At 37.0% G+C, this 16,928-nt stretch overlaps 1 protein-coding gene across 1 annotated transcript in view; it reads left to right on the top strand.

Annotated features, from left to right (window-relative positions):
* The window catches only part of NUBPL (NUBP iron-sulfur cluster assembly factor, mitochondrial), an 86,423-nt gene extending 70,245 nt beyond the window's left edge, over window positions 1-16,178 (top strand). Inside the window, exons 9-11 of the mRNA XM_051806287.1 lie at window positions 1,666-1,786; window positions 4,852-4,934; window positions 14,473-16,178. Coding sequence (XP_051662247.1) covers window positions 1,666-1,786; window positions 4,852-4,934; window positions 14,473-14,535 — 267 coding nt within the window. The 3' untranslated portion in view covers window positions 14,536-16,178. The remainder of the gene's footprint in view (window positions 1-1,665; window positions 1,787-4,851; window positions 4,935-14,472) is intronic.
* The last annotated feature ends 750 nt before the right edge of the window (window positions 16,179-16,928 follow it).

Here is a 16,928-nt window from a genome sequence, read left to right as displayed (position 1 = left end):
CAAATCATACTCCTTCTTGTGTCCTTCAGTTTACCAACACAGTGCAAATTCCATGACTCGACTTTAAGGAGAGCAGGATGAATGCCTGCTCAATGGTCATCCATAGAAGGCTGTGGCTGTAGAGATCCCTTGGACACGTAGTATGTCGTGTCTCTCCTAGTTTAAGAACTGGATGAGAAAATTACCTACAACAATGTGCCAGTAAATAGAAACTTGTTCCTCTTGCTCCTCTCGCAGTCTCTGGGAGAGAGTAGAAAGTAGGGAAAGTCAGTTTGTGGTATTAAATTGAAAATGGGTAATTTTTTTTAAAATGTTTTTATTATTTCTTAAAATGTTCCTTGCTTAAAACCCTCTGAGAGTTTTACATAAGTAAAGAAAATATACCTCATGGTGTTATAGAAAAAACAGGTGACCATCTTTTGATAATTTTAGCTTTTGATAAATTTAGCTTATAGATAAGGAAATTTTTATTAGGATATTGTAAATAACATGCTTTTTTATTTTTAAGTTTGGTGCCAGGAGTTGTACATTCACTTTTAATTAAATAACTATATTTGTTGGTTGCATTGAACACTGGTGCATCCTTTTAGATATGCTTCATTAGTGTAGTGATTATGTTTCTTCTCTAGTAACTAGGCCAGCTTGTTCAAGCACAAAACTAGAAGGCTCAGGGAAATGTAGAAGTACAAAGTGCTGCAAAGTAAATAACAATATAAAATATATATTCATGTTTTTAAAACTTGGCCATAGTTTGTGTGACATATCTAGATAGCATATAAATCTGAAAATGAAGTATTCTAACATGTAACCTTTAAGCAGGTCTTGTGTTAATTAACAGATGGGTAGGAACTTTCACCCTGTAGCATTTGAATGCTGTTTTATCACTTCTGGAAATTCTCCTCTGCCTTAGTGAAGAGTTTTGTTTACTAGGTGGACAAAATGAGATCAATGCTATCATTAGTGTTATTGTATATTGTGAAAGAATATTTTTTTGTGTGAATGATTTCACAAATTTTCATTTGGCATATTTTGTAAGGATGATGTTGAACACCTGGCTTCAATAGAAAGGTATCCAGGATGTGTGTATTAGACTGTTATGCTGTGGGTTTTGCCACTTAGTTTCACATAACTATTTCTTATGTTTGATCTTTAAAATGTGTTTCTGCTCTTCAGAAGAATAGCAAATCTGGTTCTTTTGGAAAACATTTCCCTACAGGATAATTTATAAAAATACCTTAAAAGCATATCTGATTGTGTAATTCCTCGTAATGGTGTGTTTTTATTTTGTGTTTCCTGAAACTGCAAAGTACAAAACTGTAAAACACAGCATGGAAATTCTTCCAGTATTCAGAGTTTGAAAATGAAATACTGGCAGGGAGGGTTCTTGGCAAGATAGGCCTGTGCAAGAGGTACCTTTCATTACAAATAAATCTGTTAATCTTTGAGAGGTATAAATGTGATAAAATTGAAATAATGCACAAATGATGGTGCAACTGAGATGACTAATAAGAACTGATAATGATGTTAATGAGTCTGATTCCTATTTTAAATGAGTACTCTGTGTGAATTTATAGTTGATAATCTATTCTTTATTGTCAGAGATGAATAATGGAAATACCAGTGCTTGAATGCCAGGTTTGAACATCCTTTCCTTTACTTTAACAGGTTTTAGGACTAGTTCAGAATATGAGTGTTTTCCAGTGTCCTAAGTGTAAGCATGAGACACATATCTTTGGAGCTGACGGTGTAAGAGATCTAGCAAAAACCCTTGGGTTGGATATTTTGGGTAAGAATATAGAAATGTTTTTATTTTTCAAGAAAAATTGAATGGTGTATGTGAAGCATGAACTGAAATATGGAACTGCATAATCCTAGATTACTCTATATTCAGACAGTGTTCAGATATAATAGAACTAATAAGTAGTATGCTATGTTCCTTGTCGTTCTTGTAATGGCAATGCTGACTGATTATGAAAATTCTTGAATTGTATCTTAAATCTCTTTGTATTTACCAGCAATCCAGAACGTGAATTGTTTTCTTATCAGTGTGCTGTATTACCTGAAATTGATTATACAGCAATTTTTACTAATAACCAAGAATTCTCTTTGGTCTTAGGACAGACCTAAACTCTGTCCAGTAATGTCAATAAATGTTTTCTCATTTATTTCATTTAAATTAAATGAATTGTTACATATTGACTTGGTGGAGACCTTATAGCATCCTAAAGGGGCTTATGGGAAAGCTAGAGACTTTTTGCAAGGGCAGGCAATGATAGGGCAAGGGGGAATTACTTTAAACTGAAGGAGGGTGGTGGATTTAGGTTAGATAGCAGGAAGAAATTCTTTACTGTGAGGGTGGCGAGGCACTGGCACAGGTTGCCCAGAGCAGTTGGGGATGCTCCATCCCTGGAAGTGTTCAAGGCCAGGTTGGATGGAACTCTGAGCAACCTGGTCAAATGGAAGGTGTCCCTGTCCATGGCAGGGGGTTTGGAACTAGGAGATCTTTAAGGTCCCTTCCAATTTCAACCATTCCATGATTCTGTGATTAGCCACAATTAAATGCATACTTATAAGCTAAAATATACATGAATCTTGAAAATATACATCACTATTTTAAAAAGGCATGGTTCAACCTGTGCTGTAAGTAAAGAATATAACGCAACATAATTAAGTTGGTAAATGGGATAATTGCATGCACTAATGATGTGTTTCCATGTATTACTGTAATTATCTCAATGATTTTCCATAGCCAATTCATTAAAAGGAACCAGGAAACTCACTTAGAAAGATCAACATAGAAACATCAAGGTCTGACATAGACATAAGATAGCAAGGCAACACATAATTAAAGACATGCTTTTGGGCTATCTTTTAGTTTTCTGAATATATAATGAGTTGTGATCGGGGCCCAAGGGGGCTTCTACACTCCTGGTTATGTGGATGGATGCAAATGCTCTGCGAGCAGTTGAATCAAACATGCATTTAGATACACAGGCACAAATGATGTACCGTGCCATTGGTCCCATAGGTGATTTGTGTTATTTCCTACGAGGGAAGAACTGATCGTGATTGTGTTTAATTAGGAGTGATGTGAGAGATGTACAGATTTAGCAGGGGATAGATGAGATATATGAAGAAAATGAGAGTGAAGTTTAACTTCAAACTGTCAGTGAAGTACCACACTAAGATTAAGAATAGTGCCTCAGGGGTTAAATTTAGAATCACAGTGCTTGATCTGATTAGTGCACTCCTCCTTCCAGGGATGACCATTATATAATAATACCATATGGTATTGTAAGAATTACTGCTTACAGATTTTACATTAATCTATCCCAAATGGAAGTTTCATTTCAATGTTATTTGAATTCTGCCCCAAAGCCTTGAGAACTTATTTTTACATATATATCTATAAAATATATATATTTAAAATTAGTATTTCTAAATTTATTTTGGTTGTATTTTGCAACATGGCTATTCTGTTTGTTTAAATAAGAATCTAGTGCTCCTTTGAAACCTGACAAGCTAGCATCTGACAAATTCCGCAAGGTAACAAGGTGCAGGATTGTAAAGTATTTTCCTTCTACTTGCTCAGAGTCGGATGCTATTAATTTTACCGAATACTTCATTTATTTTTGTTTGTGACAGAAGACAATTAGCAGTTACCAGAACACTTTCAGGTGTAGTTTATTATTTCATAGACTTCTGATGTCTTGTCTTTTTATTGTTCCCTAAAGGAAAATGTGATAAGGTTTGTGAGAAAGAGTTTTGTGCTGCTGATTTTTCTCTCTCTTTCTCTGAAATTTTTTTTCTGAAGTTTGGTGGCCATAACTGTGTTTTGTTTGTATTCCTGCTTCCTTTGCGTTCTGTTTTTTTCTCTCTTAAGCTTTGTCAATTTTCATATAGTTCTTTTAATGTTTCTTTTTCTGCATACACTGAACCTCAGTAATTTACACTGGCTTGGTTTGAGTTAAATAAATGTTGCTAAGGTGTACAAATTAAACTGATACAGTTTCTGATATCAGTCAGGGTTGAACTCAGGCTGTTCTGTCTTCATCCATCCATGATGTAAAATGTAGCTGTGTCTTCCATTGAAAAAAATTTGGTCTTCAATTCACTTTATAATTTTTTATGTAGCAGTGAACTAAGCATAGGAACCTCCAAGTTTTTTGTAGTGCTGAAATCTGTGTTTTGGAAAGTATGTTTCAGAATGGAAAAGAGCTGCTAATTGACTCTCCTTTAGAATGTTCCTTTCCTCTCTGACAGTTCTCTGCTCATTATAAAAGCAGAATATAAAGAAGATTTCTGTTGGAAAGAAGAATGAGCTGAATAGCTGTCCACCTTTGAATTGAATCCAAGGCCTAATAAGGGCAATAACAAATGCTATTATTTGGAAATTTAGTATTCAAAGAAGTCTTTGAACAGTGATTAAAATCTTAAAACAGCACAGAAAAGAGTATACGATGAGGAGATAGGCTGAAGAGTAAGTTGCATGATGAGCATTTTCCCAAAACTCAGGCAGTTCATTTAATGTATGCAAAATAATTTGTATCTCAGCCTGTGTTTTTCTGTTTGTTTGAGGCAAAAAGCCCTGCCTTCTGTAATAAATGACAATGCATGGTCCTTCCTATTCAGAGCATGAAAAGTCCAGAATAGTTTGGCATTATTTATTATGGATGTAAGGAAACTGTACTGCAGCCAGTATTCATTTTAAATGCTAATTCTTGGAGATTAAGTAATTCAAAGAATATACTGAACTGAAATTTGATATCAAGTTACTTCAGGGCTATTCTAAAGAAACATTTAAGAAGTATTAGGTCTTCACATATGTGTATCTTGCTATTTTTGATGCAGGAGACATTCCACTGCACGTTAATATACGGGAGTCGTGTGATTCAGGACAGCCTGTTGTGATCGCTCAGCCTCAAAGTGATGCTGTAAGTTTGGTGCATTGCACTTAAAGCAACAAAAAGCCCCCCTCTGAAAATGAGTGGAGAGGGCTTCTTGGTATTGCTGTTTGAAAAATGTATGTCTGAATGGAACTTAAGGAAATAAGGTAAAAGAAGTAACTCAAGCCCTTGATTTTGGAATGCTGGTCATCCGTTCTGCTTCTGTGGGTTTGGTTTTGTTTAATTAGGCTGAATCATTCGGTATAATGAAGATTTGATCCAGGTCCTGGCATGCCAAGAGGAGGAAGGTCAGTGTCAAGCCTCATGAGACCTTGCAGCTAATGTAGGTCCTCTAAAACTGTCAGTTGAGCCTTTGGTAGCTGAGTCTGGAAACTGTCAAAGGGTCCTGTCCAAAGATGTTTGGAACAAAACCTGCGCATTGTCAGTACCTGAGTTGTTTTCAGCAGGAAGTGGAGTAATTTACACACAGGAGGAAATGGGTTTTTCTGTGCATTTACCGTAATATTTTCTTGCCTGTGGAAAGTAGGAATTGGTGAGGTGGTGAGAGTCAGTTACACAAGTCTGTAAAGAAAAGCAGTTGTACATACAGAACTTCATTAATACTGATAGAGTAAGATTTTCCTGTCTGGTGTTTTCTTTCTCCTCTGCTGGAGTTTGTCTGCCAGGCTCTGTAGGGCAGGGTGCTGTGCATAGTATATGGCATGATGCAGCCTCACTTTTGACTGCTGCTTAGATGTTATAGTGAAAAAAAGTGATTAATGCTGATAATAGATGGTAGAATTAATTTGAGATAAGGTAGACTGTACCTATGGTACCTATTTATTTTTTAATATCATGATTGTTAGGCATATGCTGAAATACTTTTTTCCTTCCCAGTGTTTTAGAAGATTAAGAAAAAAGGGAGGACAGGATTAACATTGTCAATCCAGTGTTTAATAACACTGATTGGGATTCTGGAGGAACAGTGACAGTCTTAAAATTGTAATATGTCATTTTGTTTTGAGAGAGAAGCAGCAGCACTATTGCATGTTGATTTCTAATTGAATGCAATATTTTTGCTAGACTTGGGCAAGGCCCCCATGCTGTGGAATAATGTACTGATCTTGAGTTCAGGTCCTCCTTGTGAAAAGGAATTCTTATAATCCATATGGTAGTTTCTCTCTGGGAAGTTTGATCAGCAGTGTGAAGGTTTGAATGGATGCATGGCTTTGGTCAAAGTTGAAATAAAACAGCTGAGCAAACTAAGATGGAAGGCTCACAGCTCTCAGTATCAGAAATCTGTAATAACCAAGGGTCTGTAGCTTGCTGGACTATTGATCTAAAAATTCAGACATGGAGGATAGCATTCTGAAAATAAAAAAACACAAGAAAGTCTGTGTTGCCATCTGTTTGTCCTTGAACTATATTCTTGATAACAAAAGGATGGGTTATAATCACCTTTGTGGCAATTAAGTTAAATATGAAGAGGAATAAAGATTTACAAATATGTGTGACTCTGGGGAAAACTCTTTAATATCCTTCTCTGCCATTGTGTCTGTGAGATAATCATTCTTCTCAGAGAATGAGGTTTTCTTAAATGTCACTAATCTCTACAGAATAAAAAAGAATTTCCCTTTATCCCTGGTTTGCTTCTCATTTTAAAGACAGAAAAAATATTGTTGTTCTCTTATATTTTAAAAGAAAAAAAGAAAAATCAAATTCTTAGTACATAACTGATGGTGGAAGAGGTTATATAAGGTCAGATTCTAATCTTTAATACATGACACTCATCACCATGTTTCTCAAGTAAACTAAAATTGTGGCTATTCATGCATGAACAATCACAAGTTTTCAGACAGAGAACAATATCTGCTGAAATTATCCCTGCTCTTGTCTCTTAAATGTGCGGGGGATTTTTATGCAAAATTCTGAGATGATTTTGTTAGAACGCACAAATCAAATACAGAATCATAGACCTGAAATAATACCCAGCAGATTCAAACAGTAGGGAATAAGGATGGTGATTTACTTTTTAGAAACCCAGCATAGTCCTTCTAAGCTCTGTCAAGCCTAGAATAAAGGGTGTTTCTAAAATATGCCAGTTAATACTTTTTTTGCTTACACATTTGCTGTGGGGTTCAACTTGCCTTGCGTATATATGAAAGTATAGCTCTGACTCTACACTAGAATTTCAAAATGTGTAAGCAAAGTTGTGTAAACTCATTATTTTAAAGCTTAAATGTAGTTAGTGGAAAAGAGGTTTTACAAATGACCAGGAAATTGCTAACAACTAAAAAAGAAAATTACTTGTAGAACTGTGCATGTTTGAACTTAGAAAGTTATTCCTCAGGGAAGGCACAGAATACACAAGAATAATCTACTTATGGAAAAGGCTGACAATATAGCTAAAGGATATGAAGGTTTAATGGCTGGAGTTCTCTTCTGGTGAAGCTTGAGGCAGTCCTCAGGGAGAAATAAACAGTACTGGTAAAATGATTTTGCTCTTGGTATAACATTGCCTATGCTAGTGTTTCTGTCAGCTTAGTTGTTTAAATTGTGGCTTTTTCTTAGCACTCTTCACTGACAAAACTTTGTTATGTGCTGTAGAAAATTGAATATGGCTGTACTCGCATGTCAGCCTAACGCAGCAGTTGAGAGTGACCAGAGGTCCTTTACAAAAAGCTAATAATTTCTTAGTTTAATCAACAGTGAGGACTTAACAGATCCTTCTGGAGATTAGTTGAGCATTTCTCTCCTCTATCAGGCTGTGAAGGTGGATTGGCTGCTTAGGGCTTCATTTTTTCGCTCACTCAGACATACAGAAGAGTCTCTAAACAGCAAAAGCTAGTAAAGGAAAATCATGAATGGTACTAAAATGGTAGAATGGGGGAAAAAAGTAGGGTAAAAGGTAGTCAGGGAAAACAAGTGAGGAGTCACTGAAACCAGGTGCAATTGATTATGCTCAGATGTAGGAAACCTCCTGTGGACCGTGGGAAGGAGCCAGCAGCAAAACAGGTGTTTGGAAGAGGCATCCTGAAGCTTGCAGATAAGAGGACTAGAAGCACAGCAAGACATACAGAACATGATTAATTGCAATGCAGTCATTGTTCCACCAAATGAGTTGTTTAAATGCCCAGTGAATTCTCCATCAACACTGGGAGAAGAGATAGGGGTTGCTAAGATCTCTTCCATTTGTGAGTGCAAAACCCAGAGTGTGGTGGTTATCTTGTGCAGAATTCTTGCTAGAAGCTTCTGAGTGTACCACAGCCTTCATGGCACAGTGGATTTATTATTAATACCTTGGTAGAACAGACGGACTGTCTTTGACTGTTGAGCACCAGTCTCCCACCTGTCTTAAGGCTGAAGAAGCAGCTCAAACAAGTACGAAAATCATTTGCTGTACCAGTGTGTTCCTTCACATCCTAAAAGTTGGGATGTATATTGGGATGACATTTCAGGGAAGAGACATGCAGGAGGCTGAAGCCAGCAGTAGATGTTGTCTCTCATCTTCTTGTCTTGGGAATGAGATGTTTAAAAAAAATATTGTGGAGGAGAGGTGATACACCTCTAAGGTTCATCAGGGATAATGTAGTCAAGACAGCAGTGAAGTCATGAAAGAATGAAGTTTAGATGTCACCTTTTTGCCCTTCATTGTTGAAGAGATAGTGACATTTCATGACAAAATATAGAGAAGATGACTGCTTTTGGGGGGAAAAAAATCAAATTCCAGGAAACTCATAATGGTCAGTTAGTTCCTTAGTGTTTTCTTGCCACATGTTGTTATGGAAAGCATTTGGAATCTGTTAAGGAAAAATACTGAGTTCCCTCTTGTTCCATAAAAATCAGGTAGAGTATACTGGGAAAGCAAGGAAAGGTGAAAAGAAGCAAAACCAGTGCCCCTTCTCCTCGTGGCCTCAGAACACGGCCACCTCTCCCACAACAACTACTACAACCTTCTTTTCCATTCTGGGTGATATGTTTATATTTTGCAGAAGCACTCATTGGGTCAACCCCAAGGGTAACCACCCCCTGGGGGGTTACCATTTTATAACTTCAGGGGGAAAACTCTTTTTTTCCCCACCACAATTATATATAGGTAGAGTGTTGGAATCCCCATATTGCACAGCCTTTTGCATGTGTGCACGAACTTATACGCAGTGTGGTGAGGAATTTATGACTTGGATAGAACAGCTAACCTTGTCCTGGAACAAGGAAACCAGGACCTGTGGCTGAAAAACATGCTTAATGTCATCATATCCAGTTTGTGATCAAGACCAGTGTATAATACAGACCCCACATACTTCTTGAGGGAAGTTCTGTTACTATCTAGCGCACATTTAACTATGTGGAATATATTCAACACTCTTGCAGCTTTTGTATATTCATATATAATGGTGAAGGATTTTTAGTCCAAAAAATTGCACACTATCTGTAAGGGGAGAGGTAAAGCCCAGTCAGGTGGAAAGCAGGGACACAGGGCATCCGCAGTTTGACATAACAGAGCAAAATAAGTCTGGTTAAAAATCCCTTTTCAATTAGAGCAGAATGTTATAAGCCTTACTGTGGTGTCATCCAAAGAGACGGCTGAAATTTGTATTCGGAAACACTTTTCCTGTAGAACTCTGTGAAAGGGTGATGTGTAAGTAGGGTAAAAATGTACAGCCTTTTAAAGCTTGCAAGAAATAGTTGGAGAAAAATTGAAGTACTGGTAGCAAATAATCATAGAATCGTATTTGGTGGTGTTTAGCTGTCATCAATAATTCCATTTAATGAGTGGTCAATCTATTGTGTAATATCTTTAAAGAAAAGCAAACCCCAAAGAAGGCTGCATGATATGATTTATAATATGCCTTATTATCAAGGCTTCCTTTGAATGATCACAGTAACATTTGGTATGTGTAGGTTCAATTCCTTCATTTGGGGTATAGGTAGTACACTATCAGAACTTCACTTATGGTTCTCTCCGCTGAAGGAAATTCTGAGTGGTAGGTTAGTCTGCTTCAAGGATGTTATTGTGCTGCATTTGATTTGCGCTGTTCTACTTAACCATGTTTTCTGGACAAGATGTCTTTTTAGATGTCTGTAATGGTATCTGAGTGATGTATATGCATAGTGGCACCTTGGGGTATCAGTATTACCCAGCTGAGGCTCCCTCAGAGTGTCTTGGCTGTTGCAACTGCTATTATGTAGGATTAACAGGAAATTTCCCATGAGTACTAGGGGTTTTTCTTTAAGATTTTAGTTTCATAAAAGCAGCTTACTTACCCATCTCTTTAATTTCATCTTATAATGTGTGGATTGACTTTTATTGTCTCATTAAGTCTCTTCTCTGAGCTGAGACTTCTGGCAACTCCTGCCAAGCTACAATGTACATGCAAAAAAGAATCTTATGGTAGAACTGCCCAGAGGAGGACAGAGTGGGAAAGGCTCTGGACCTCTTGCAGCAATCAAGAATTTCTCTGGATGACATGAAGCTTTTATCTGAAGTGGCAGCTTATTTAAAGCTGTGTTTATCATCACGCTTTTAGCGCCTTCTGAGTTGACCACAGTAAAATACAGACATTAGAGGGCAGCTCCAGTCACGCACTGAAGGCTGGAGTTGTGTCAAAGTAGCAAGCAATTTCCATGGAAATTAAAGTTGTTTAAAAATCCGATTGAACTGGAAAATGGACTGTGGTTGAGCAGAGAGTGCTAATAAGAACAAAAGCTACCAACTATTATTTTCATGTAGATGGCAGCTAAGTCTAGTATGTGATAGTCACTATTTAATTAGTTGCTCATGGTTGCTAGCTTCCTTTAGCAATGAGTAAAGTATAAGCCCTAACAGCTCAGCTGAACAGATTTAAATTCCTTTTCCTTCTCTACAGGTATAGTAGCATCCACAGCATTTGATATTCCAGACAGTGAGGACTTGCATAGATTCTCCTTCGGATGGCTGGATAAAGCATCTTAATAATCTTGGAGTCTTGCAGTAGGAGTTAGAAACCATGTTGGTACTGGGATTTATACTCTTTGGTGTATTAGGCCTGCAACTGTGTGATGTATCAGTATGCTTTTTCTCAGTTGCTGATCTGAAGTTGTTTGTATGCAGTAGTTTGGGTGAAGGCAAATGTCATATCAGCTATGTGTTTTGACTTTGTTGATTGTAAATTGGATTTTGTGTTTGTGTTGCAATTGCACTAGATACTGGAAGCCACTAAAGTGAGATGGTTTCAGGCTAAGAGCTGCACTTCAGTGGAAGGCAAACCTGCAGGTCAAGCCAAATCAATCCAATCCAATCCAATCCATGAGAACAGGGCAGTCTCAGCTGTGACCTGTGCAGTCTGTTTGCAGTAATCTTAGCAGCGATGCATACTTCCCTCACGGATAAGATTTTTAGGGAGAATGAAATGCCATAACTGAAAGTCTCATATTTCTCTAAGATTACTGTAGGGCTTAATTAGATGAGCTAATAAATAACCTTGCAGTTTAAATCTACCTGTCTATTATCGCATGAAAATACAGATTCATTACAGAGTAAGGAATCAGGATGTTCTCTGATTATTTAGGCTAAGTAGGACTTTTCAGTCTATTTCTGTGAACTTCGTTGCAAGTTCTCCATTTCCTACTCCACCATCTCTACTGCCATTAGTCACTTCATTGTTGGTTGTGCCCTGGAGGTCCTAAGAACTGTACACTTCTGGCAGTGTTTGTACCAGTGTCTGAGAGGTGAGCAGTCTCTCACATAGCTGTTATGCAGCTCTTTGGGCTCTGTGAATGTCACCTCTGCCTCTGCCCTTCCCTGTGTTCCTCTCAGATGCCATCTAGGCAGTGTTCATAATAAACAAGTCTGGTCTGATTTTAGGACATTGTCTTCCTGTGCACTTCTTCATTCTTGTGAAGCAGGGAGAATGATAACCGCTGTGTTATTGTTGAATATAAAGTTGTCCATCAGCAAAAAAATGGTTTTCAGAAAGTCTGTAAATCATTCCTTTAGAGCTTTCAAACATAAAGGGAATAACTGACCTGTAAAGTTTGCTTTTATCCTATTAAAATGAAAATGGTGAGTGATGAATAAGAACTCATCCTTTACTTTTTCTCTTCTGGTTTTCCACCCAGAAAGGAAATAATAAACCCTGTCCATTTTCAGTTGCAGCCTGACTTCTTTTGCTTAGTAATGATGAAGTAAACAGCTGAACTGTGCTCTCTGTCTACAGATGCCACGTTGGAAAGATCATGAGTAGGAGAAACTATTCAATACACGTAGGGTTGTTTTTATGTAATGCATATTGACAGTCACCAAGATTCCATTTAGACCTTTCAGGTATGTTGATTGATAGACAAGCCCTCACTGCTAGCTAAAGGATTTGTTCAAAGGTAGGAAACTAAGGCTCGAAACAGTTGATTTTTGTTGAAGCCAGGTTACTGGTAGGATTCTCTACTGACATGTATGAGATACTAGTCTGTTCAAAAGACAAAGTAGTGGTCTAGGAAAACAGAAAAAAAGGGATGTTTAGCAGGTAAGACCAAGTGTTGATAACTGTGGGGCTAGGTAACACTGGCATGCTGGCTACAAGGAGTTGTACCAGGAACCTCCTGTTGCAAAGTGGCAGATAGCTGCTTGGCAAATAAGAGTCAGTGTACACTGGGAAATTGTTACTCAGACACTCATTAACAGTATTTTTGGGGAAAAAAATCTCAAGTTTATTGGGATCTTGACATAGGGTAACATTTATACAAGCAATCAAGTCTGTTTATGGTGGATTTACAATTCTGTGTACAGTTTGGTCAACTCTGGAGCAGAGAAACAGCCTGGGCAGTCTCTAGAAGGGGCCAGATTTTCTATGCAGGTTGTTAATTGACTCATTAAGATGCATGAATTGATTTGTGCAAAGTGGGAGCTGCCTGCGGGACTGTTCAAGAGAGTTCAAAATTCCCACCTGGAGTGCTCCTAGACCAATTAGTCAAACATTTAACTGCAAAGGCAGCTTGACTTCAGTCAGTCACCTTATTTCAAATTAGGCCATTATCTTATCTAGGAGAGTGGGTAGTTGGGGAGTAGCTGGACCACCCAGGGAATTAGTATCTGAGTGAGGTGGGTGTTGCACACAAGCTGTGTTACCCAACTGCACTGCAGTTGTAGCCGTAGGTGTTTTAATTTCATGGTTGTGAATTAAGTTCTATAGTTCATTCTATAGTTCTTGCCACAAAGTCATGCATATGGGAGAAAACAATTCTACCTTGGTGTCTGCCTTCCTTGCAAACTCATAAAATTACACTGCTTTAGTTTTAAGGTGATGTGAGCACTGAGACTGTGAGATGCTGGGGCTGGCAGTGCCAGAAAAGAAAATCCTACATGCTAGGAGCAACCCCTAGAAAAGAGGAGATGTGAATAGTGCATGGCCCTGCAAAAGGTTGACACGTGGTTCAGACTGGTGACAGCGGGAGTTAGTGGGAGCTACCAACCTTCCCTCCCTTCCCCTCAAACTCTGACCTCTGGCTTGTGTCAGTTCGTTTCCTATTTTAAAGGCTCATCAAGGATACAAGATCTAATTCATGGTTAGAGCTGTCTGAGAATGCTGCAGGAGGCAGGAAGGATCAGTGCATTTGGGGTTATTGTAGGAGTTTCTTCTAGTAAAACAGGGAAAGTTGTCAATATGGGCACCATATTCAGACTTACTTGAGAGGATGGAGAAGTAGGTTGGTGTAGTGAGTTTACCCTGGCCAGATACCCACTAAAGCCCCTTTCTCACTCTCCCTCTGCAACTGGACAGAGGAGAGAGAAAAAAACAGCAAAGGATTCATGAGTTGAGATAAGAGCTGGGAGAAGTCAGTGACTGATTACCTTCACGGGCAAAACAGACTCAAAGTGGGGATAGTACTTAAATATTACTAATAGGATAAGAGCCAAAGAGTGAGAAATAAAACAGTCTTAAAAAACACCTTCCCCCCACCCCTCCTTCTGTGTTCTCCCTCCTCCCCCCCAGTGGTGCAGGGGGACGGGGAATGGGGGTTATGGTCAGTTGTTGTTTCTGTCACTGCTCAGAGAGAGGAGTCCTCCCCCTGCTCCCAAACCCCACTTCAGTCTTTGGGAAAGATTTCTTTTTTTGAAAATACTTTAATTTTAAAAGTCTGAATAGGAAATTCTGTAGTGCAGTCTAGTCTGTAATTAATTGTCTCAAAAAAAATTTTTTGGAATGTTTTTGTTTTCTCTGATTCTCTGTCCTATGCATGGTTGTCATGGTTAGGGAAGTTTATAATTGATAGTACCTGTGGGACTAAAGAGCCTTATTCCTCCTCAACACTTCCAGGAGACTGTTGACTTTGTTTGCTCTTAAAGACAAATTGTTCAGTCAAGTTCTATTCTTAAAATAATAACTGAGTTAAATTTTAAAAACTCCCTCTCCCCCAGTATTTTAAATAATGCTTGTACTTATTTTATGTATTAATGCATCATTTTTCTGGAAAACAGACTAAATCGAACCCATTTATTTAAATATCTTTGGTTTTCTTTGAAGGTGTGTGAAAGAACAGATAACTAACGAGATGTAAAATGTTCCTTTTTATAGAAATGAAAGGTGCTAAATATATGTTTCTGTTTTTACAGGCTAAAGCCTATCTAAAGATAGCTATGGAAATAGTAAGAAGACTGCCAGTACCTCCTGCTTGACGTATTTACCACAGAAACTTGCAAAAAAACCCATCTTTGTTGCAACCAATGCAGAAGAGTCCTGCTACCTAATAATGTGGAGGCCATACCTTAGTTTTAAGAACTTCTTTAGGAGTTAACTTACCAGAGATTAAATTAAGATTGTGATATTTACTGGTTTTTGAATCATTGCTTGTCCGCGTCCAAAGGGATTGAAGTGTGCAAACAATGATAGACAGTATTTAACTGCTGAATTGTAACATCATCAAGCATTTTTCACGTGTGCTATTTTATGAATGAAAACCAGCCTCTCCACTCAAAGAGAATGATGAGAGGTATGCCAAAGGATTAATCCTGTTTAAAAACTTAAATTTTCAGTACTCTTAATTTCTTTCAATTTTGGTTCAGCTTTTACATAGTTAACTATCAAACTGACCTTAAGTTCTGCAAGATTTTAACAAGAAAAGTCAGTTGTGCAACTGCTGTACTTTTTGTGTGTTCACCTTATAAGAAAATTTTAAAAATTCCACATATACTCTGAAGAGTTCTTGTGATGAATGGTGATCAGATTTATTCATTATCAGATCAAGTTCGATCATGAGGCAATTCATGGTTTAGTGAAGAATGGATTACATGACCCTGAGGCTTATTTCTTGACTGTTTTGCATTATAATGAACCCAGACAGAAGACCAGGTAACCGAGGTCTTCACTGAAAACCAGATGTTTTGCCTGAGCTCAGTTTGACAGGGAATGCAAATGATCAAGATAAATTAAATTTGTGATTGCATATTCCTACTACAGTGCAGCAACTTGGAATTTGAATATAAAGATATATTTTTGAAGTAAAGAAATATTTGGTCTTCAAACTGCACGGCCTTCTGGTTTGTTTTTTCATTGCCTTTGATCTTTATTTTTGTGTTAATGTGTGGAAGTGAAAGATTATGCCTTCAGGGAATGAGTTCCATTTACAATTAGATGTTTGAGTTGACATTTAGGCTTTTTCATTTACACAATCAAGTATGAGTATCTTAAACATACATGTTAACCATACCATACTGTGAATTTAACCATACTAGGGAGTTCTGCTGTTGACCTCTGAAGAACCAAGGTTTTCCCTGTATTCCAAATACTTATTCAGAATTTTGGATGAATTGTTTTTTATTACTGAAGTGATACAGCATAAAAGTTGGTATAGATTTACATTAAGAATATTTAAGTAATATGTACTCAGAATTTGCATGGAAAATCTAGGCACAAATGATGAGTTGAATTTCAAGCTTAGGTGATTTTGTAAATATGTAAATTACATAGTCCAAAACTGTGGATTTTTTACTTCAAGTCAATCTCTGAACCTCTTTGCCTTCAGCCTTCCCTGTACAATCTCATAGCAGTGATCAGTTATTTCAGTAGTATATTATCCCAGGCCCGTAAATTTACAAAAATACTCCCTTCCTTTCAGTTGTCTGATATATTTTACAAAAATTAAAGCTGACTTTGTGTTCTACCCTTTCATACTTTATTGATAACATTTTTTAAAATTAAATTTTATCGCTCTATATTTGTTCACTTTGCTTTACATATCGTAATTGCTGATATACCTGTCTCTAAGTAATCATGTGGTGGTTCTGGTATATTATAACCATAAATTTCAGTTGAAAAACTAGGATTTCTGGCTGGTTTTTAATTTAAGACAGTGATATAGTCTGAATTGTTAGCATTTGTTATTTTCATTCTGTTAAAAAGTTTTTGAATGTCTCTGACATCATCCAGTTCATGTTGAGACTGGGTGAACAGTCAGTATACAGATAGATAGTTGTTTGCTTTCCCTTTTGTTTTTTTTTTCTCATTATTTCTTGGGTTAGTTGAAGGATGAAATTTGCTTTCGAATGTCCTTTTATTTTTACTCCTTTTTCTCTTTTTTTTCCCCTTTTAATTAAGTACTGTGGTTTTGCTCTGTTGAATCTTTCAACTGCAGAACTATTTTGAATGCCTTTATGAAGAAACTGGTTCTAATGATTAAACATAGTTTCTGTGCCAGTCTCTGAAAATTCATATTTAGTTAACAGTTTTGTGGAAGGATTACACAATGTAGTAGATTTATTGATTGAAAATTGTCAGTCATTTTCAATAAATATACATAATTGTACAGAGTCGGTTTAAGTGCGTTTAAGGGTAGCAATGGTCAAATCAAATTCAAAATGAGAATGTATTGCTTTACTTCCCTCATTCTCATAACTGAAAAACTGTTTCCCAGCTCTTCTGCAAAGTAAATTAATAACATTATATGTTATTTATATGTTATATTCATATTTTTTATATTACATGTATATATGTTAAGTATATATTAATGAATTCTAGTCAACATACTACATTTGAAATTGTAATTCATAAAATCTTTTATGTAAGTTGTATG

The sequence above is a fragment of the Manacus candei genome, unplaced genomic scaffold, assembly GCF_025592945.1.
Source record: "Manacus candei isolate 608988 ecotype Guabito, Panama unplaced genomic scaffold, ASM2559294v1 h1tg000067l, whole genome shotgun sequence".
Lineage (NCBI taxonomy): Eukaryota > Metazoa > Chordata > Aves > Passeriformes > Pipridae > Manacus > Manacus candei.
This window is presented reverse-complemented; position numbering and strand designations above follow the sequence as displayed.